The sequence below is a fragment of the Elaeis guineensis genome, chromosome 13, assembly GCF_000442705.2.
Source record: "Elaeis guineensis isolate ETL-2024a chromosome 13, EG11, whole genome shotgun sequence".
NCBI classification, from domain to species: Eukaryota; Viridiplantae; Streptophyta; class Magnoliopsida; order Arecales; family Arecaceae; genus Elaeis; species Elaeis guineensis.
Window position 1 is genome coordinate 30,027,461 of NC_026005.2, and position 23,671 is coordinate 30,051,131.

The window sequence follows — 23,671 nt, forward strand, 5'->3', positions numbered from 1 at the left end:
TTTTCTTTAGCATGGTCACTTGGGCCAATTCAATTTCACTCAGCATTCAATTACTCAGTTGGATTGTTGTCTAACACAGTCTATTAAGTGCCCTGTCCAAGCAGCTTCTTCATTACAACTCCTCGATAAGATAAAATAGCACTCAAGCTTTCTGTCTTATCTAGCTTTGGTTGACTCAAGCCCTCAACTTGAAACTCTCCCTTAAGTCTCATTTTAAAATTGCCATGTGTACAGTGATCCTCAGGTGTTAGGATATGATGTAAGCAGACTCAATCTGAGTTAACCCAGTTTTGAACCCAAGCTCAGAAAATTAAGGTCGAGTATTGGTTGGGAGTTAGGGTTCAAGATCATGTTGGCTTTGGATTAGGGGCGAAGGTCTAAGGATCTTGGTTTAGGCTTGGTGTTGTGAACACAAAATTTAAGCTGTTAGTGGAAGACTGACCCAAGCTCTCTTTGATTAGCCAATGGAGGACCATGACAATCTCCCCAACCTAACTTTATGACACCCTCATCACAAATTACCTCCTACTCAAAAAGGGGGCCACCTATGGCCCAAGTCCTATGCAAACCTACCAACTGTTACCTGACCCTAATATTGGCTAGTGAGGGGTCTGCATGATTGATAAGGATAGTGACACATATGGAGCCTGACTCTGATACCACCTGCCATGGACTTGAAGCTGAAAAGCTTAGCTATTGGGTGAAGAATTGACCGAAGCTGATAAACCCATATGGTACCTCTTCTATTAGTTGATGTGAGACTGCAACATTAGGCTGACCTCCATCCCATCCATACCCACCCAATTCCACCCTTATGTCCAAGTTTGTAGCTGTTCCTTGCCACTGCATCCATGAGTCTCTATTTGCTAGTGTAACCGATTTAAATGACATGCCAGACATACATCCGCTTTTATAAACTCTGCAACCTTGTGGTTAATGTTGACCTTAATTAATTCGATGTAGGGTTCACATGCAGCAATTCAACGCGCTGAACGTGTCATTTATAACTAGGCACGACAATATTGTTTTCTTAATATTTTTAATTTTCTTCCATACTTCTTACAGTTATGTTGGAGTTCCCGCACTCTATGCACAATGGGATCCCAAGGAACCCCTAACTGTTATTTAATAGTTATTCCATCATAAGTCCCCTAACTGTTATTTAATAGTTATTCCATCATAAGTCCTATATGATGGATTAATGGCTAATATGCTCGTCATAATAACATCCCATTTTCCAGAAACATCTTGAATGCAACAATAAAATTATATTACATGATTATGTTAACCATAAACACACCTTTGACCAAATTAACATCTTCACATACTCATATGCAATGCATGTGTTACGCGGCTGGGAGACGACATAAAAATGTGAATTTGACTAAACAAAACTGAGGCTGAAAAGGTCAGTAGCACTGCAGGTTCATGGATGGGGAATGGTCGACTTTGCAAGCTACTCGGTCCAAAAGTTATTCTTATGAACATCAAAAACAATAGAGAGAGAATAATCTGGATCACAAATATGGCACCGTCGCGGTTGGTGCCTCTCATTGTCTACCCAACGTTAACAACAGGCCCCCCAAAACACAGCTTATTTCCATTCTAGCGTTGATTCAACATTTGCTGCTTTACGCTGTAATTAATACATCAAATATATGATCAATTGCTGGAACGCAGTGCACCCAATTTAATGATTGCCTCAAGCCTATCGTTCCAAAACAAGAAAAAAATGTTGGCATGCCCCCAGTTGTCCCACAAGATTTCATCAAAAAGCCAATCTTCCTCAACCAAGAGTTTTTCATAGATATCTGTATAACCCAACAGATTATAGAAACTATATGCACAAGTTGCCCCATGTTTGCCATTGCTGCTGAGTTTCAGAATCAAGAAAACCAAGCCAAGAATAATGAATGACTACACTCACATATTACTGGCATGCTAGCAGTGATCCAGGACCTAACATATTGTAACAAATTACTGTGTCAATAGAGTTCTGCATGTCCTCCATTAGAAAAATCCCGTTTTGTGAGATGCATATCCTAGTTTTTTTTTTTTTGATAATGTACTGCATATCCTAGTTTTTGATCACATTTATCTATTAACATTTTTCTTTACATGAACCACCTGGCTATGAAGGGCAGCTCAGAGCAGCTCCCCTTACAGGGGCCTCAAGAGGGGGTAGTCTTCGAGCAGCTCCCGCTCTGAAAGTGCATCATTTTCATTCTGAGGGGTCCACAGCACCTCAACAGCCTGCATTAAATGGTTCACGAATATTATATTTGAATCACTGGATTAAGATAACATAATTCTGTTTCCTTCAGCACTCATAAAGCAATTTCCAATGCATAAGATCTTTGTGATACCAGAGTTTTACGGGAGGGTATAGATGCCAGCTTTTGCAGTGCCTCCTTCAAGTCTGCACTCCCATTAATAACAGGTAGCTTATATACACCCTCAGCAGCAACCAGAATTGTAATCTAAACATGGAGTGAGGAATCAGAGGAAAAAAACATACAAAAATGTGACCAAGGAAAACCATTGCCATAGTCTAGGTATGAAGCTGCTAAAAGTTGTACTATGACATACTTCCCTATTGGTGCAAGTTTTGATTTTTATTCAACAAATCCTACATATAGCTGGACATAACTGTAGAAATAGAAAATAGACAGAAAGTATCAGCATGCATGGATAAAGAAGGTTGTGATGTGAATCTAAGCATGGATAATAATAGTAACGACAATAGATTTCAGAGTTCTCTCAAATCTGATTTTGGTCACAGTTGGTCATCATTAATGTGAGTTGGGCCTATAATCTTGCCGCCTAATTTATGTGGGTATGTTATCAAGAAAGTCTGCTCTACCATTGCATTGACCATGCTTTCTCTTGATTCATTCAGAAAGTAACATTTCCAATAGCTTGTTATGTTCCAAATGACAATTTAGAATCTACCATTGCATTGACCATGCTTTCTCTTGATTCATTCAGAAAGTAACATTTCCAATAGCTTGTTATGTTCCAAATGACAATTTAGACCGCATGTATATGTTCAACAAAGCAAAGGAAAAAAGATGACCACGAAGAATGTTACTAGTGGAGCTGATACCACCTTGCTCGACCTACTCTCATTTACATCCCTAAGGATTGCATGTTTAGTCACCTTGTTCTACTTACCTTTATGCATGTTCTAATTTACATCCCTAGTCTCATTTAACATTTTTTGGGTGATAAATACTGATGCTCCCATGGATGTATCAACTTTTGATATTTAGGTAAATCTGCAGTAGAAACTTTACATTCTTCAAAAACTAATAGTCACACAACAGTTCAAGAGTAGCTCTTTTGTTCAATTAAATTAGGTCCACATTTATGTTATTTTTAATTAATCAAAGCATAAATTATAATCACAATATACTCCTTATCTGCTATATATCATCATAAAACAGAACACTGGCACGTAGAGACAACTATAACATTTATTAAAATCTAGTGCAAATACACATCCTCCTTTCAATTTACAATTAATTAGTTATAGGAAAATGCCAAATATAAATTAATAATCACCACTTTAATAGAGAACATCTCTTTCTCAAACATAAGATCACAGACTTGCACAAGAAAAGATTTTAATAGCACAGCATGGCAAAGCTAATTTTTGAGGAGCTATACATACCACAATATACTCATTGCTGAAACCCTTTGATCTCTGGCTGGTTGTTTTCCGCCTTTTAATGTTGTTTACATTGACAAGTGTCTCTTCATCAAATTTACCTCGCTCCTCAATTGAAAGCTTATTGAAACGTTTCTCCCCACCTTCTATAGTCCGTTTTACATCAACCTTCCAAATTTCCAATCAGATAGTGCAATATTCAAGCTATTGCAATGGCTTTAAGAAGCAACATCAGAAAAGAATTTCACAATAAAACTATCCATGCCAGAGGATGAATTGTTCGAGGAATTTGGCATCATTGACAGAAAAAGAATGATCTTGATGCTTAACAACGGTTAAACAGTGTTTTACTGGGACAACAGAACTTAGTTATACTTCCAAGTTAGTAGGCAAGAAAAAGAAAGTCTCTGACCAATTAAGAATATCTTTACTTTATTTCTGCATTAAAAAAAAAAATCACAGATAATCAAAACCAAATGCTTAACCACAGGTGACTCTTTATTTGTAAGTGCACAACAAAAAAATTTACAACTTATGATGAATATCATTTTCTTGAGTCATAGAAATCACAATCACAAGCTTCAATGGCCTTTAAATTAATTTGGAACATCATAGGAAATTAATTCTTACCTTGCATTCATATTCTAAATCCAACATATATTTCCATGACATGAGATTCAAATTTGCCAAACTCCAATATAGGGAAGAAAAAAAAAAAGCATTCACAGTGCCATAGTTCGCTGAACTGGACCGAACCACCCGGTTCGGCCCCTACCAAGCCGAACTGGTGCGGAATCAGGTCAGTTCAGCCCTGAAAATCGAAATAGGACCCAAATCAGTCCGAACCATACAGTTCAGTATGGGTCAGTTCGGCCCTGTTCCCTTTTTTTTTTTTTTTTGTTTTGCTGTTGGCTATAGCAGGGGATCTTTTAACTAAAAGAATGTGGGGAGAGAAGTCTCTGGCTTCTCTTCCCATCGTGTTCATCCCCAAAGATAACTCCCTTTCTATAGTATAAGCAAGATGCAAAGCAAGGAGAACTCATCAAATAGAAGTAGATGAGTTTATCTCCCGATTCCGTTTCTCTTCTTCCTCTCTACTTTTTTTACAACTACAAAATCCGTGAAAATAGAAAAGACATGGGAAGATCATGCCAAATTTTTTTCATTTTGGTATAATTTCATCATATGTTGTAGATCTACAGATAATTTACACAATGACATTGAAATCATGAATTTTTATTAAATATATAATTTTTAAATTAAAAATATTTTCAATATAAAAAAATTATTAAAAATAAAATTCAAAAATTAACTGTTAAATCAAAATATTGTTTGAGGTTGCAAGCTACTTTTAACATAAATTTAGTATCCGTTTATCAAAATTTTCATGCATCATGTATATAATGGCCTAGGCCTAAATTTGAATGGAATTAAATAATAAATAACATTTCATGCATGTCCACTGCCTTAGAAAAATATATGTAACACCCATGATAGGATTCTACATGAATCTAAGTCAAATTAAATATTCATAATTTTTAAATTTTATAATATTTTTAATTTAAAAAATATTTAAAAATATAAAATTAATTTAAAAAATAAAAAATAAAATAAAATTTTACTATTTTATATAATTACTGAACTACGGTGATTATTCAACCTTCAGAAACAGAACTGTTACGAAAGGAGCCAAAGTGTGACATTGGTTACGACCACAGATAGATGCGCTTGGATCAGCACCATTGAAAATGCAACTAATGCAACACCAAAGTTCAAAAGAAAAAAGATAATTAGATTGGAGCAACATTTGGCTGACAGTTATCTCAATATAGCTATGTACCGAAAGTGCCCACAAGAGGTCCATCAACTGATGAAGAAGTACTTCGCTAATTTCAAAGAAGCGAAAGAAAGGATGACTTCGAAGGTGAAGAAGGACCATCGTGCCACTTAAGATGATGAGGCATAGATCTAGACTGCCATTAATACAAGCTTGAAAGATCAGTGACGGCTTAAGAAGTTGGCCAAGCGTAGAGCTCAATTTGGATTGTCAGTTTACGAGTCAAAATCGGACTTTGCGAGCACTGCAGGAGAATCAGAGTTTAGGAGGTCCTTTCAATTAGAGAGCCCATCGATAGAGGGACGAACCGTATTGCTTCTATATTAGGAGCTTTTAGTAACAGGAAGAAGTCCTCTGAGAAAATTCCAACTGGAGCCACTATCCATGACTTGGATCCATATGTCTTTCCCGATAAAGATTCCAAGCAACAAAAGATTAACAGTATGCTTAAGAAGGACAAGAAAAAATATATGTAACGAGCTACTACATCCTGATTTCACTTCAGTCACATCTCAGCGCATGCGACAGGCAATACATTATCGCTCTGCCATTGTACCTATACAATTTGTTGGTCCAAACGTAGATCGTCCAGATCTAAATGACATCTATAATGAGCTTCTCGACAATAATGAGCTACAAAAACGGATTGCATCAGATCAAAATAAGTGATCGATATACGAACTTACGATGATATGTGATGGTTGGACTAGTCCTATTCGATGGAGCGTCATCAACTTTCTAACACATTGTAATGAAAAAATATTTTTTTCTAAAATCTATTAATGCTTCAAATCAGGAGCGCGATATTGCATATATCCTCAGATTAATAGAGAAGGTGATCGATCAAGTCCGAAAGCAAAATGTCATGCAAGTTATCAGCGATAATGGGCCATAGTATAGGACCGCATAGGAGATCCTGATGCAACGGTGACCACATATATTCTAGACACAACATGTCATGCACATTGTATCAATCTAATATTGATGGATATTGAAAAGCTTAGTATGATATAGAAGACAGTAATAGTGCAAATTATTAGTAGATTCATTTACAATCACACATAGGCCCTATCATTGATGTGACAGCATACAAGGGAAGATATATTGAAATCAAGTGTCATATGATTCGCTATGAATTATATAGCATTTGATAGCCTTATTAACAATAAAATATACCTATATCAAATATTTGTCAATTCCGAATGGCAAAAGAGTAGATATACCAGGACAAATACTGAGGAGAGCAATGTGGAGAACTTAGTGACGAGACAAACATTTTGACAACAAATTAAGAACATAGTTGTTGGGTATAAAATACCCCCAGCCGAAGTTCGTGAAAGGCCGACCCTTCCAGGGCTCTTCCGGCTTCCGATCTTGTATGGCATCTTTCTGAACTCCACCGACCGTCCGAGCTTCCATAATACCATCCGGACTTCTCCGATAATGAGCTCCTCCATTCATCTACTGGGCTGCTCCAAATGCTTTCTGAGCTTCACTATCAGCTGATTTTCTACAGTGATCAACTATTCTCTGAATCTCCAAACTTCTCCCAGCCACGAACGACTTTACTCCGAACTTCTTCCAGACTTCGTCAATGTCCGAACTTCTCCAACAGTAGGACTTCTAAAGTAACCAGACTCCATCCAAGTTTCTACGACGGTCGACCGCCTTCCGGATTTCATCCGAGCTCCTACAAGAGCCGGATCCCAGCCGAACTTCTATAACGGATGAATTCCAGACGAATTTCTACAACGGACGAACTCCACCAATCGGATCTCTACTCCGAACTTCTATTGCAAGCGGACTTTATCCGAGCTCTTACAAGAACCGGATTCCAGACGAATTTCTACAACGGACGGACTCCACCAGCCAGATCTCTACTCCAAACTTCTATTGCAAGCGGACTTCATCCGAGCTTTTACAAGAGCCGGACTCCGTCCAAACTTCTACAACGGACGGGCTCTACCAGCCGGATTTCTATTCCGAACTTCGTCAATGACCAAACTTCTCCAGCAGCGAAACTTTTACAATAAGAAGTCTCCATCCTAGCTTCCACGGCAGTCGATCTTCGTCCAAGTTTCTACAATAAGAAGTCTCCATCCTAGCTTCCACGACAACTGATCTTCGTCCGAGCTTCTACAATAAGCGGACTTCATCCGAGCTCCTACAAGAGCCAAATCCCGTCCGAATTTCTACAACAGAATTGAATCCCGGACTCCTCCAACGTTCGACCTTCCACAGTGTCCCCAAGACTCCTCCAGCAGATGAACCTCCACAATGCCATCCGAACTCCACTGTCGGTCGACCCTCTGTCGGATTCCTCATGGAACCAGACCTCTCCGACGGACGGTCCTCAGACGAGCTTCTGCATCAAGCAAATTTCAGACGGACTTCTTCAACGGAAAGTCTCCGTCTGAGCTTCTACAGCAGATGACTTCCGCATGCAGCATCAGCGCCCAAGGTACTCGGCAACAGTAGACTCGTCAGCAACCTCGAAAACATCCGAGCCACTCTTAGATTGCTGAGACAGAGTCAGTCCGCTCCATCCAGACGTCCCAGCCGAGCTTCAGCCGTCCGATCCGAACTCTCCGATAAGTCGCGACAACAGACATCACTCCACTCTCTGTAACAGATTCAACGTGGCCCCACCACTCTCTGGCAAGTCGCGACAACAGACACCACTCCACTCTCCATAACAAACTCCATATGGCCCTAAACGGCCCCCTGACGCTACTACTCTCCGAAACAAACTCCGCGTGGCCCCAAACGGCCGACTACCAGGCAGTTACAGACGTCACTGTCAATCAGTTACGTTCTCCGTCTATAAAAGAGACCCCCAGATACATTCTTCTCTAAACTCTAAACTCTATTTTGAAACTCTGCTAAAATTCCATTCGAGTGCTCCATTTCTGTTGAGGCAGAGTACTGACTTGAGCGTCGAAGGATCTTGCCGGAGCACCCCCAACTCCGGTTTAGACTTTCCTTGCAGGTCCCGACGGCAGACGCGATCCCCTCGACTCCAGCTTCTCCGACGTCGGCGAAATTCTGCACCAACAATAGTGAAGGCTATCAAGTCTTTGTATAAGGTGCTTCGGACCGTAAACAATAAAAGATATCTCCAGATAAGCTTCTTATATCACATGATGAAGAAGACAAATGATCAGATTAGGTTAGCGAATCCGAAACACGCCTATGACTACATCCAAATTATTAAGCATCGATGGGACTATCAAATGGATAAAGACTTGCATCTAATAGCTAAGTAGCAAATCAAGAATGCTCTAAAAATTTGGTTGCTTTTGTATTTATATAAATATGCTTAACCAATTATGAAATTTATGTGCAACTTACTATCCAAACTCGAGATTTCAGTACATGGTACCTGGGATTAGCATAAATGAAGAGCTTCTGACGTTCGTATGAAATATGACATACAAGATAAAGTTCGATCCAAAAATCACAGTGATGTGCATTGACGAAGTTAGGTTAATTGATTTTTATTAATTAGCCATATCTTCAACTGGTAACACATTATAATAAATATATTTTTTATATACAAAAATATTTAGAGAGGGCACCATAGCTTTGGAACCGATGTGGCAATCGTAAGCAAAAAAAAAAGATGAATCTAGGTACATTATATGTAAATGATAACTTTTATTTGATATTAGAAAGCTAATAATATGTCTAATATGATATAATTTTATTTTTAATTTTATTCAATCTTAATGCTTTTGCAGTTGAATGATAGATCCATTTTATACTTGCAGCTCCAATCTAAAGCAACTTGCCATGCAGATCCTCTCTCAAATGATCTCTTCGAGTGGCTGAGTATAATTAGTCGACCTTCGTCCTTATCCACAGCAAGCTAGCATAGAAATACCCCAACCAACTTATATATATTCACTGCAATCTACCGCTAAGGCCTAAATACATTCACAAGGAAGTTGAGTTGAAGTACTTAGATCCGATTGTGAATGACTTTATTAATCATAAGAAGGATCTAATGATCGAATGGATTGTAGGTCAGGAGCAGGAGTCGAAGCTTGATGAACCAGGATCGCCTCCACGACCAACCAATTTCATAGCTAACAAGGTTCGGATGGATCTTGAGCAATGGACAACTAATGATATTCTATGTAGGCTTCCAACTGATCAGCCACGACAAGCTTTCTCATGAGACAAGATAAGAGGGCAGGCAACGGCTCAGCACAGGCAAAAGAAAAGAAAAGATAGTTGTAACTCTGATGCAGCCACTAGTGCTACGATCATCATTTCTTATTTTATTACATGCAATTTTCTTTTTGTTTTGTGAGTTTGTATCTAATTCAGGCTCAAGACAATTAATTTTAGTTGGTTCAACTAATCTAAACCTATTATCCACCAAAATTATCTCCAAAATCCCAAACCAACATGGCTAAACTTAATATCTTCTCTATTTTTGCACCCTATGACTTTTGGAGCATGTGCCTTGGAGTAAATAAAGGAGTAATGGGCTGAAGTTAATGCCTCTTGGAGTCGGTGTTTTGGAGAAAATGAAGAAACAAGAGACAAGCTGATTTGTAATGCAGTGCTGCTTTAGAAAAATGAAGAGATAAGCTAATTTTTAATGCAGTGCTGCCTTGAAAAATGAAGAGACAACAAAAATCAATATGAGGCTGATTTTTGGCATTATAAATATCTTATTTTCTTTCTTTCTCTTATTGATCATGTCGCTTCTTCCTTACAGCGTGGTTGGCTTCTTCTTCTTCGTCAACACTTCTTCCAGACTGCTGCCCCTCTCTTCTTTCCTTCCCCTCTTGTTGAAATTCTACTTGTGGTGAGGCCACTATCCTCATCAACTGTGGATCCCCTGCAGTCACGCGATCGGTACACTATTGTCCCTCTTGAATCCTAACCTCTCCTTATCCCAGATATCATTATTTCCCAACCATCCCTCTACTATCATCAACCCTTGCTGAATCAACCGAAAACAAAGAGTTTTATGCTTGATAAGATCAAACTTACTATTTTTGTTGGAATATTTATAAGCAGTTTAGTTGAGTAATATTATTGTTCCTTATATAATGTGCTCCCTATCATCTTTGTGTTGCTCTTAGTTGGATTTTACTATCACTTGCTGCAATATTATTTACTATTTTAATTATGGTGATTGAAGTTCTCTAGAATTCTAAAAAAAAAAAAAAGGATTAACTAGTTTCCAAAGTTTTAATTGAAATTTTAGTTTTTGCAACCTCACATTTGCATCAATTGGTATCAGAGCAAGTTCGTTCTTTGGGAATGCTTGTTTTGGTTTGATCATTTAGGAAAAAAAAAACTTTCAAAACATCAACCACTACTTGATCAACTTGATAGCATCTTAGTAATGGCAAATGACAAAGAAGAACCTCGAGATTGGAAAGAAGCATATCAAAGACAGCAAACATGCATGAGAGACATGCAAGAACAAATGAATAATATTCAACATATATTACAAATTTTAATCATGCAACAACAAAATGAAAGAAAAGAAGATTTTGAGATGGACACTGATTTTGACACTAGTAACTTTACCAGCTAGAAGAAACCGCTTCTCCAAAATCAAAGAAACATTTCTCGATGGGATCAGGGCATTAAGATGGATGTAAGTGAGTTTGAGGGTAGATTACAACCCGAGAAATTCATAGATTGGTTAGATAAAATAGAACAGTTCTTTGAATGGAAAGAGTTACCCGAGGACAAGAAAGTTAAGTTTGTTTCCCTTAAGTTGAAAGATCATTCCTTAGTATGGTAGAAGCAAGTCTACAATGATAGGATCAGAAAAGGAAAAGAAAAGATTAACTCATGGAAGAAAATGAAAGAGGATAATGAACAGCGGATAGCTCGCTATCTGGTCAGTCTTCATCCTCAAATCCAAGACGAGTTAGCCTTTTCAACTTTCTATAAGGTTGACAATGCGTATAATCATGCACTTAAGTCTGAAAACAAATTGAAAAGATAAACATTTCATCAAGGAAACACTAGTGGAAAGAACACCGTAAGAGCCAAATCTGCCCAGAAAATTGAAAATTTAGAATCTTCAAAAATTGTTCAAGATTATAAGGGAAAAGGAATCTTAGGAGCAAAACCAACAGATTCTAATATCATATGTTACAAATGTAATAAACAAGGACATAAATCATCTGAATGCCCATTAAGAAAATTCAATGCTCGAGCAAATGTAATTGAAAATCAAGAAGAAGAAGAAAATGAAATAGAAACTGAAGAGCAAGAAAATGAAAAGGAAATTCATGATGAAATTCCGGATGCAACTAAACCGAACTTGATGATTCATCGAGTCTTAGCAACTACTAAATCTACCGAAGATGATTGGAAACGACGTAGCCTTTTTAGGACGATCTATACTGCCGAGGGAAAGTTTTGTTCACTGGTTATTGATAGTGGGAGTACTAAAAACTTTATGGCAAGAGAAATGGTCGATAAACTTAATTTGAAAACTGAAAAACTTGCACGACCTTATAAAATTGCTTGATTTAAGGATGGGGATGAATTTTTTGTTTTTGAGAAATGTCTAGTTAAGTTTTCAATTGGAAAGACCTACGCTGATGAGGTCTAGTGTGATGTAGTGCCCATGAACGTTAGTCATCTACTATTAGGGCAGCCCTGGCAGTATGATCGTCGCACTATACATGATGGAAGAAAAAATACCTACATTATCACTAAAAACAACAAGAAAGTTAGATTGGTCCCCTCCAACTTCTTGCTCAAGCCCAAAGCTAAACAAGAAAAACCCCAGAAGCAAGCAACCCCTGATGATAAGAAAATGATGATTGTGAATAAAAATCAATTTTCTAAGAATCTTGAAAAGACCTCAGTTGTTTATGTCCTCGTAGTAAAAGAACCCATAGAAAACATCGAAGTTCCTTATGTTGTTCAGTCACTGTTGAATGAATTCTCTGACATTATGCTTGAGGAACTCCCTGACGGCCTTCCACCTATGAGGGACATTCAACACTGTATTGATCTTGTGCCAGGTGCAAGTCTGCCACACCTAGCCCATTATAGGATGAGTCCCATTGAACACAAGGAATTGCATAGGCAAGTAGGTGATTTGTTGAAAAAGGGTTATATTAGAGAAAGGATGAGCCCAATAGCCGTGCTAGCCCTCCCAACACCGAAAAAGGATGGAACATGGCGAATGTGTAGATAGTCGAGTAGTTAACAAGATCACTGTTAAGTATAGGTTTTCCATACCTAGACTCGACGACATGCTCAACATGTTAGGGGGTGCAAAAATTTTCTCTAAGATCAAGCTAAAGAGTGGTACCATCAAATCCACATTCGACCTGGAGATGAATGGAAAACAGCATTCAAAACCAAAGAAGGTTTATACGAGTGGTTGGTTATGTCCTTTGGCCTATCCAATGCTCCAAGTACTTTCATGCGCACTATGAAGCAGGTCCTAAAACCGTTCATAGGAAAATTCATCATAGTTTACTTCGATGACATCTTAATTTATAGCACCGGTCCTGAAATTCATCTAAATCATTTAAGACAAGTGTTTCAAACTTTAAGAAATAACCACCTGTATCTGAACCTCCAGAAGTGTACTTTCCTAACTGATAAACTTATCTTCTTAGGGTATGTGGTGTCCGCTAAGGGGATTAAAGTAGATCCTACCAAGATAGAGGCAATTCAAAATTGGCCAACTCCAAAGACCATAACTGAAATCTGAAGCTTCCATAGACTTGCGTCGTTTTATCAACATTTCATTCGAAACTTCAGCTTCTTGATTGCCCCAATCATTGACTGTTTGAAAGGGGGCAAATTCAACTGGACACCCGAGGCTGAGAAAAGTTTTTCATTGGTTAAGGATAAACTTACAAAAGCTCTGGTACTCGCTTTATCCGATTTTGACAAAGTGTTTGGGTTGATTGTGATGCCTCACATGTCAGTATAGGAGGTGTTCTATCACAAACGTCCTATAGCCTTCTTTAGTGAAAAGTTAAACGAAGCACGTACGCGCTATTCCACATGACCTTGAATTCTATGCAATCGTGCAGGCCTTGAGACATTAGCAGCCGTATTTGATTCATCGAGAGTTCTTTCTTAATTCCGATCATGAAGCTTTGCAATATTTGATATTTCAAAAAAAATTGAACAAACGGCATCCTAAGTGGACCATATTTTTACAAGAATACACTTCATTTGCAGCATAAGCAAGGCATTACTAACCGTGTCACCGACGCTCTTAGTCGTTAAACCTGTTTGCTTGTCACTGCTTCATTGGAGATTGTAGGATTTGAAGTGGTTAAAGATCAAATATAAGAATGACCCTCACTTTGCCCCCCATCCTACAAAAGTGTCTATCTTTTAATAATGAATCACCTTCTGATTATTATATCGAGGATGGATATCTTTTTAGAAAGTCAAAATTGTGTATTCCTCCGGGTTTGTTGAGAGAGGCATTGATTGAAGAATTGCATAGTGGTGGACTAGGAGGTCATTTCGGGAGAGATAAAACTTTGGAATTAATTCTAGAGCATTATTATTGGCCTAACATGAATAAGGATGTTGAGAGATTCATTCAAAGATGTAAAATTTGTCAAATATTTAAAGGACAAACTCAAAATATGGGTCTATACACTCCTCTTCCCATTCCCACTACTCCTTGGGAAGATATTACTATGGACTTTGTTTTAAGCCTACCAAAGACTACATGGCAAGTTGATTCTATTTTTGTGGTTGTTGATCGTTTTACAAAAAATGGCACATTTCATATCATGCAAAAAAACTTCTGATGCATCATATATTGCAAAACTGTTTTTCAATAAGATAGTTCGTTTGCATGGCATTCCAAAAACAATTATTTCTGATAGAGACAATTTTTAAGTCATTTTTGAAGAACTTTAATGTCTAAAGCAGGAAGTAAATTGAATTTTAGTAGCCCATATCATCCACAAACTGATGGACAGACAGATGTAGTAAATCGATCTTTAGGTAATCTTTTAAGATGTTTGGTTGGAGAAAAACCAACACAATGGGATTTAATAATACCACAAGCTGAATTTGCTTATAATAGTTCCATAAATCGAACCATTGGAAAATCCCCTTTTGAAGCTTTATATGGCCATCCTATAGCCCACATTCTTGACCGAGCACCTATACCCAATCTTGATAGAAATAGTGCAGACGCAGAATCTTACCTAAAACATATTCAAGAAGTGCAACACAGGTCCATCAGAGGCTACGGGATTCCACTATCAAGTACAAGGATTCAACGGATAAACACTGCCAAGGTATGAATTTTAATGGAGATAATGTCTTAGTTTATTTCAAGAAATAGAGGTTCCCCACAGGAGGCTATAGCAAGCTATGCAAAAATTTGGACCATTCAAGATCCTAAGAAAATTGGGGGCAAATGCCCATCTCGCTGATTTGACCCCAGAGGTGTCGACTTCTCCAATCTTCAACATTAGTAAGCTTTATGAGTACCATGGAGTGCACCCCTCTACCATCGATATTGATGGCTTGCCATTCCGTTCCGACATTGAGGTGCCATCTAAGTGGAGGATATTCTGGATGTGTATCTTCTACGTGTAGTGGTGTTCATCGTTGATACTTGGTGCATTGGCATGGTTGTCCATTGACTGATAGCAGCTGGATGTGTATCTTCTACGTGTAGTGGTGTTCATCGTTGATACTTGGTGCATTGGCATGGTTGTCCATTGACTGATAGCAGCTGGATTTTCGAGGCAAAGCTACGTCATTTTCGAAAGGATTTATACCACAATTTTCACGATGCCATCCCGACGAGATCGAGATTTCTCCCACCTGAGGGGAACTGATGCAGCCACTAATGCTGTGATCATCATTTCTTATTTTATTACATGCAATTTTCTTTTTGTTTTGTGAGTTTGTGTCTAATTCGGGCTTAAGACAATTAGTTTTAGTTGGTTCAGCTAACCTAAACCTATTATCCACCAAAATTATCTCCAAAATCCAAAACCAACATGGCTGAACTTAATGTCTTCTCTTTTTCTGCACCTTATGACTATAGAGCATGTGCCTTGGAGTAAATGGAGTAACGGACTGAAGTTAATGCCTCTTCTCTTTCATCTTTTGACCTTTTGGAGTCAGTGTTTTGGAGAAAACGAAAAGACGAGACAAGCTGATTTTTAATACAATACTACCTTGAAAAAATGAAGAGACAAGCTGATTTTTAATGCAGTGCTGCCTTGAAAAATGAAGAGAACAGAAATCAATATGAGACTGATTTTTGGCATTATAAATATCCAAATGTTGAAGCTTAGGAGGAGAGATTTTATAAGAACAAAAATTTTCTATTCACCTCTTATTTTCTTCCTTTCTCCTATTGATTGTGTTGCTTCTTCCTTGTGGCGTGGTTGGCTTCTTCCTCTACGTCAACACTTTCCGATCTGTTGGCCCTCTCTTCCTTCCTTTCCCTTTTGCTGAAATTCTACCTGTGGTGAGGCCGCTATCCTCATCAACCATGGATCCTCCGCAGTCACACGATCGGTATACTGTTGTCCCTCTTGAATCCTAACATCTCTTTATCCCAGGTATCATTATTTTCCAGCCATCCCTCCACTATCATCAACCCTTGCTGAATCAACCAAAAACTAAGAGCTTTATGCTCGATAGGATCAAACTTACCACTTTTGTTGGAACATCTATAAGTAGTTTAGTTGAGTAATATTATTGTTCCTTATATAGTGTGCTCCCTATCATCTTTATGTTGCTCTTAGTTGGATTTTACTATCACTTTCTTGCTAAACTTTTATTTACTATTTTGCTTATGGTGATTGAAATTCTATAGAATTCTCAAAAAAAAAGGATTAGCTAGTTTCCTACGTATTAATTGAAATTTTAGTTTTTGCAACCTCACATTTGCATCAAACTTCGATGGAAAGAATGTAGTAGTCAGTTGACTCGGTTCACCCAGATTTTGAGACTAGGTAAAATGGTGATGGTAGTTCTTTTGATAGTTATGAATCTGATAGTCAGAGAGGGAGCGAAGGATAGAAGACCACTGTTTATAAGAGGCAATCGTAAGATGGTCTTCAATTCACTAATGAGTCTCAATTTATGCATGCCACATAGGATAAAGACCATGGTGCATGAGCTAATAGAGCCCATGAGGATATAATTTTATAGAGACGACAGACTCTTCGAAGTCATTCAGGATACCATGCAACTACAAATGACCTCCCACATGAAGTTGGATCCATAGGCATATCAGGTTCATCATATTCTAAATCCTCTTACCCACAGTTATAGGCAACTTATCATCTATACGGATATACGAATGGTGCGTCCAAGACATTATCTTCTAGCGGCTACCCTCCCTATATAGATTGGAGAATCTTACAGATTAGATTTTGCTGCCACCATATTTGAATAAACCTCTCCACAGCCATACTATCAATTTGAGGACACCTGAGAGCTAGAGCTTTAACGAGAGACCTGGGACAAATTACAATCTAGCACACATACCTTATGGGATGAGCACAAAAAACTATAGTATTGCATGTTTAAAGAGATGGTCTGATGTTCCTCCAGATTATGTAAACAATCCAGATATTTATGAACATCGACGCTCAACAAGATTCGAAATCTCAGTATGTATTGATTATTTATTTTTTATATTTTTTAATTGATTTAAGTATTTTAGGATTCAATAATATCTAGTTCTTATAAGGCTATTCATATGTTTTCCTCTAACATAACATTATATTAAATTCAGATCCATATCACACGCTCTATTGCGGATGCACCGGAGTGATACAAACGTCAAATAATATCAATTTGGGCTTAAAATCATTTAAGAAATAATGAAAAATTGATTAGATATATTAGAAATCAAAAAAAAAATAAAATAAAATAAAAAATCAAAAAAAAATTGGTGTGCCGTTTTGACCGGCCCGCCTCCACCATCCTAAATGTCGGTACCGAACCGATACTATACTGTACCGACCGATGATGGGTACAAGTATCGATACATATTCGGCCTTCTTTGATTCACACTCTTAATCTCTCATATATGCAAATTAGCAAACATACATATCCATCAGACAAGCATATGCATATCAATAGAGGGGTGGGCATGTATACAAAAATCTGGTTAATAACTAGCTTAACAGATAAGGTGTCAAAACTAAAAGATACCAAATGAAATAGGTAAAGAAAAATGCCACTAAACTATAGAAGTTAACATTATATACAAATCAAGAAGTAAAATATGACATTATATGTGGTCTTAACATCAATTTGATGGTTTCATTTGTATTCCCGCCCACTGATGTTCACTAAAACAAATGATGTGTTTGTGAGACATCATAGTTTATGCTTTTAAGATTAGTAAAATTAAAAGTCAAAGTATTTCAGTACATCACGAAGCAAGCACCTAATATCATTTAAATCAAAGGCAAATTTTATCAAAAATTTTCAATCATCTTTTGAGCGTAGTCAATAAGTATATATCAGTGTGAGTTCCTGCAAGTAGTAATCAATAGGTACATTAGTAGCACGTAGAGATCTAAATTCATATTGATCAGTTAATAGATCAACACATGAAGGCGAATAGCAATATGCAATGAACAGGTAAAAAATGTCTAGAAATGATTGAAGAAGATAAACCATTGCTTACCGATGAGTAGGCAGAAATACAGCAATCTGGATGTCGAAGCAAAGCTAATGTTGTCTCTGAAAATAGATAAGAAAGTGTCAGGGTAGAGTAAAGCACATTAATAGAATAAATACTATCTCAATTGAAATCAAAAACCATAGTAAGTAACAGATTCCAAACAAGGTCAGCAAACTGGATTCCAATCATGGTTACGTGGAGTTTTGGTTTTGGCACTTTCATGGTTTTGGAAGTTCAACTTCAAGTCTAAAAGTTTTGGTCAAAAAAAAAAAAGAAAGAAAAAAAATTCAAAAATAAAAGCTAGAAGAAAAGAAAAGAAGCCAAGAAAAGTATTGAAGATTTTAGAGTATTTTGTATTAAATAGGTTCTTTGTCCATGTACTTTGGACCAGTTTAGTCAAAGATAACATTGCACATAAGTAACATTCATTAAGATATTGGTATACACTTATTTAACATCAATTTATTGAAAATTCATAATATTTATCAATTTTTTTAATGCCTAATATTGCAAACCTTTTCTCCATTTCTGAATAGAAGTCACAGATATATTAGAGTTCAACATTTCTTTCTCAAATTTAAAGGGTCAAGTAGCTACTATTGAACTTTATTTTGCAAAGTATCGTCATTGATGTAAAAGTTCTTGAACTTGGTTGTTCACATTAGTCCCGATTGCTGGAAGAAGGGTCTTTTCAAAGGCCTCTACCTATCGAGAGATATATTTATTATCTATTCCCTCTGACTCAAGGAAAAGAAAGGAAAACTGATCAGATTGATACCATACATTATAGCCTGTGTACATAAATAAGAAAATCTAAAATAAAAATAAACAGCAATACGGAACTTGAAAAGCATCTACCGCTAACTTTGGCCACATCCAACCGAAACTGGCTGAAACTATTGAAACTGGACAAAAATTGCTAAACCTAAACTAAACAGAAAAGAGAAGCTCAATTTCATTTCAGTATCAACAAAAAGAACTTGATTTCAGACAACGCCAAAGTCCAAACCTTCATTTCAAACAATTGCATCATGTAAAAAATACTAAAACTTCTGCTGGAGGCTTTGAAAGAAAAATCACAACATAAAAGTCATCTAAATTGCTATTCACAGATCAAGGATCACAAGCAATGGAATTGCAAAATACAGTAAATAGTTTACTCAGTGGTACAACAAATAGAAAATAACTAGAATCAAAGAATTTGGATGCGCAAAGAGGAAAAAAAAGGTAATATCATGTTAAGAGCCGCATGTTGGCAGGATAAACCATACAAGCAGCTCAAATATTACCTAGGCTATCAGTCTTTGTGCTGCCCCATGGTTAGGTGGTCATCAATGAAGGTATTTTGCATTTCTACATCTTGTACTTAGGGAGGAAAAAGACAGAAGAGGTGGGGCAAAGCAAGTAATTTGTGGGCACCTTGGAAAGTAAAAATGCATCAGGAGATTCACCAAATTTCATTCTAACTCAGGGTATTAAACCCCAATTTAGTGTTCATGTTTGTCTTAGAAAACAAGAAATCAAGTCAAAACTCTTCCATGCACTCATTTAAACAACAATTAAATGTAGGAAAGAATAACGTAATAGGAGTTACAAAATTGGTACTTCATACATAGATATAGGTTTCCTAGTTACATATTTTCGTTACTGTTGACAAGAAGCCTGCGAAAGACCTTACCCTTAACAGCAAATAGTATCCTTAATAGCAACCAGCAATAAAGGAAGGTGCAGAAGATTTAACAAGGACATTTTATTACAGAATTAGGATTAAAGTCATCAAGCAAGTGATAGTTCACATGTAATGGATTATCATGGAAGACCAAACCACCCAGTTCGAGGCCTACCAAACAGTACACCCCCAAACCAGGACAATACAGCTGGTCAGTTCATTTCCAGACCCGAATTGGGAGGAGACAACTATTAAGCTCAATTTAGGGCTGGAACTGCTTTTAGACCGAAATGGAGCAATTTACGTCTGAACCGAGCTGAACATCCCGGTTCAGCTCAATTAGAGCTGTCAAAATGGGCCGGCCCGGCCCGACCCGCCTCAACCCACCCTAACCCGCCTCTAAACGGGACGAGACGGGCTGGCCCGTTTAACTGACGGGTTGGAAAAATCCCAACCCGCCATGGGCCGCGGGTTAAACGGGCCAACCCGTCAAAATTCTAAATAAAAAAAAAAACTGTTAGAGTTCTGCGGATGGCGTTGGTGGGTGCAAGGAAGCCCGGGTGGAGGGGTGGGGCGGACTCACGGGCGCGCCGGATGGAGGGGTTGGGAAGGAGCGAGGGGCGAGGGCGGAAGAGCCCGCCGGGGATTGGGGGAGGGGGGGCGGGGGGATGTGAGCGTGGCAGCTGCGGGGAGCGTCATGGGAAAGGGGCGCGAAAGGTGGGGTGCAGGTGCTGGGGTGGGGTGCATGCGGCCACGGGGGAATGGAAGCGTGGCGCTAGGGAGGAGCTCGCCGAGGAGTGGGTATGGAGGGCAACCGGGATACGAGTGCCGGAAGCGCGGAGGAGCTCGCGAGGGCCTAGGATGCGGGCGTCGATGGTGGGGGGAGGGAGGTGGTGGAAAAATGGAAGCATTTTAAGAGTATATTATAAAAAATTCAAGTGAAAGGTAGCTTCCTATTGATGCAAGACTCCTTTATGAATCTTTAAGAGACCATTGAGTAAAGAGGAGCAAAGATGTCTAGGTAGGAAAATGATACCCTTGAACAGCAGGTTACAAGATTTAAGCTTGGACTTACCAGATGTTAGTTTTGATTTTATATGCATAAAGATATACATCATAATCTCATTATCATATTTTATATAAGTTATATGTTGGCATTTGGTATTTGATATGATGGTAGATTGGTAATCATTAAATTGCATTCTTATATAGTTTTGCGTCAATACATTTTACTTTTATCGATATTCATATGGTTAAGCATCTCCTAGTCAGATTGTTACTGAGAAATAGAATTTAATATAATTCTTTCGCATTTTCATTTCTTCTTAAGAAATTCCTGGAATTTTTAAGATTTTAAGCTTTCAACCTAAAACACCTGAACTATCCTAATCATTGTCCGTCATACCGCCCGAACTGCATGGTTTGGGGTTTATGAAACTATTTCGATGTAGAACCAAGATAGTATGGCCATATGGGTTGAAATAGGCCCAAAACAAACACAAACTAAGCAAAATTGCCTGATTCTACTCAGTTCAAGGTCGTTCGGGGGATTAGCTGCCTATCCCACACCTGAGGGAGAGATGCAAAGGCCTCCCGTGCCTTCTCAGCTCTTCCAACTTTGTTTTTGGTTTTTATCAAAAAAAAAAAAACAAAACAAAACAAAGTAATTCACCCTAGATTTCTCCTTCCCTTCAACAGGTGATCTCCTTTAGTAGTTGTGAGGACAGTTGGTCTACCTTCACCTTGATCCACATGAAATAGAGGAACCACTTCACACAAGTGCTTGAACAGCCTAGCATATGTCCATCATAATTTGAAGCTCAATTTATGTGTATTGAGCTGAAGTACAATGATCTACTTCAAAATGATTTCGCACATGATGAGGAGCATTTGATAATTAGTTGGCTTGAGGACCAGCAGTAGCAATCAGAGTTTAATGAGCCAAAATTGCCTCCTCAATGCTAGTTTCGTAGCAAGAGAGGTTGGAGTAGATGCAAAACAATGAGTAGAATGATACATGGCATGCTCACGTCAAGTCAAGCAACTATAGAGGTCAAGAGGAAGCCAATCATTGCAAGGCTCCATGTCTAAGACATCCTTCCAGATACTGCATACAAAGATGTTAAGAAGAGGCCACCATGGTACCTAGGTTAATCAATTAGGTAAGGCTAATCATGGTGGTAGGCCCAATCAACCCATCCAATAGAGCCAAGCAAGCAAGGACATCCAAAGAAAGAAAGCAATTCTTCAAATCAGCAAGAAATGGAAAGGGAACTATAGTTCTACTAGAGAGTGGATGAGGAGTTTGTTTACTCTAATTTGAGACCAATGAGCCCTCAAATGATCGGTTGTCCAAATCATCTCATAATACCAGTGAATATGATAAGCAATTATACATCTAGTGGCCAAGAAGGTGGCAATGACATGGCACAAGTAGGGGTGGCAAAAGTCGATCCGACCCGCCAACCCAACCCGCATTCGACCCATGTTAAATAGGTTTGGGTTTGGATTAAACGGGTTTGGGTCATAAACGAGTCGACCTGTTTAACCCATTTAATAATCGGGTCGGGTTCAGATTTTAGGCGACTAACCCGTTTAACCCGTTTAATAAATGGGTCGAATCGGGTCGAGTTGGGTCGGGTTATAATCCGTTTAACCCGTTATACTTATATCCTTTAAGGCTTTAACCGGTTGTGTTTTAGGTTTTAGGTTTTACTTGTTTGCCGACGCCGTTCGATCGATTTCGCTTCCACTGCTCCGCAACTGTTCGTCTTCCCTCCTCTAGGATTTTCCATCCCATCCCTCCTCTCGATCGAGGATCCCCCACCGTCTTCCCCACCACCGGCAATAGGTGGCCGTCTACTACCAACTCCTCCCCGTTCGCAGTAGTGCTGAAGGAAACTCGGAGGAATCACGAGATTCCACTGGTCCAAAGCTTAGGTATTCCCCTCCTCGACTTCCTCCCTTAGATACTGCTCCTCCCCGGTCTTCCCCCATCACGGGAGCGCCGGTCAGGACCTGGCATCCATCTTTAGCTGTCGTGACACGGGACATCACGACGATGGCAAACTCGGAGGAATCGCGAGATTCCGCTGTTTCGAAGCTTAGATATTCCTCTCCGATCTCTGGGGTTGGTGTTCGATCTAGATCCGACAATTATTCTTAGGTTGAATTTTTTTCTTGGATTTACGTTAGGATTTCTGGGATTTTATAGAATCTGGTCTATTATTTGGAATCCTCTTTGTTCGGCTGGTTTAAATTAGGGGTTTTAGTCCTTGTTAGTAGTCATTTCTTTTTTTCTTCTTGATTTTGCTTCGATTTATGGGTTCAATGGCACTAACCTATGGATTTTCGATCTGGCTCTCAGACGATCATTGTTCTCCTACGATTTATTTAATAAATATTATCTTGCATATCTCATTTATATATTGTCTGATTTATATATCGATTTGCTGGTTTTTTCTTTTTCTTGGATTTACGTTAGGATTTTTGGGATCTTATAGCAATCTGATTTTAGTCCTTGATTTACGTTAGGGGTTTTAGTCCTTCTTGATGTTGCTCTGATTATGGGTTCAATAGCATTAACCTATTGATGTCCGATTTTTTTGATGCTGTAATTCAAGGCATAAGGTGCTGATTTTCTGATGTTTTGGGATTTTTTTTATTTCTATTTTTTATGCTGAATGTCAAGATGTGCAGTACGGCCTATGTGCAGAGATTTGTTTTAAGGTTTGTATAGGGAGGCTATGATGATTTTGAAATATCTTTTTGTTAATTCAATTGTTTCTAACAACAATAATCTTGGACAGCCTTCTTCTACAGACAACCGATTGTTGTTGTTTTGATTTA

At 38.2% G+C, this 23,671-nt stretch overlaps 1 protein-coding gene across 3 annotated transcripts in view; it reads right to left on the reverse strand.

The window, feature by feature from the left end:
* Positions 1-1,907: 1,907 nt before the first annotated feature.
* LOC105033920 (FLUCTUATING-LIGHT-ACCLIMATION protein 1, chloroplastic) overlaps positions 1,908-23,671 on the reverse strand; it is a 36,425-nt gene continuing 14,661 nt past the window's right edge. The window contains exons 3-6 of one of the 3 annotated variants that reach the window (XM_010908906.4): positions 18,157-18,212; positions 3,674-3,838; positions 2,367-2,480; positions 1,908-2,253 (exon numbers count right to left, since the gene is read on the reverse strand). In XM_010908906.4, coding sequence (XP_010907208.1) covers positions 2,161-2,253; positions 2,367-2,480; positions 3,674-3,838; positions 18,157-18,212 — 428 coding nt within the window. In that variant the 3' untranslated portion in view covers positions 1,908-2,160. The other 2 variants (XM_073247879.1, XM_073247880.1) reach the window with 2 other exon arrangements.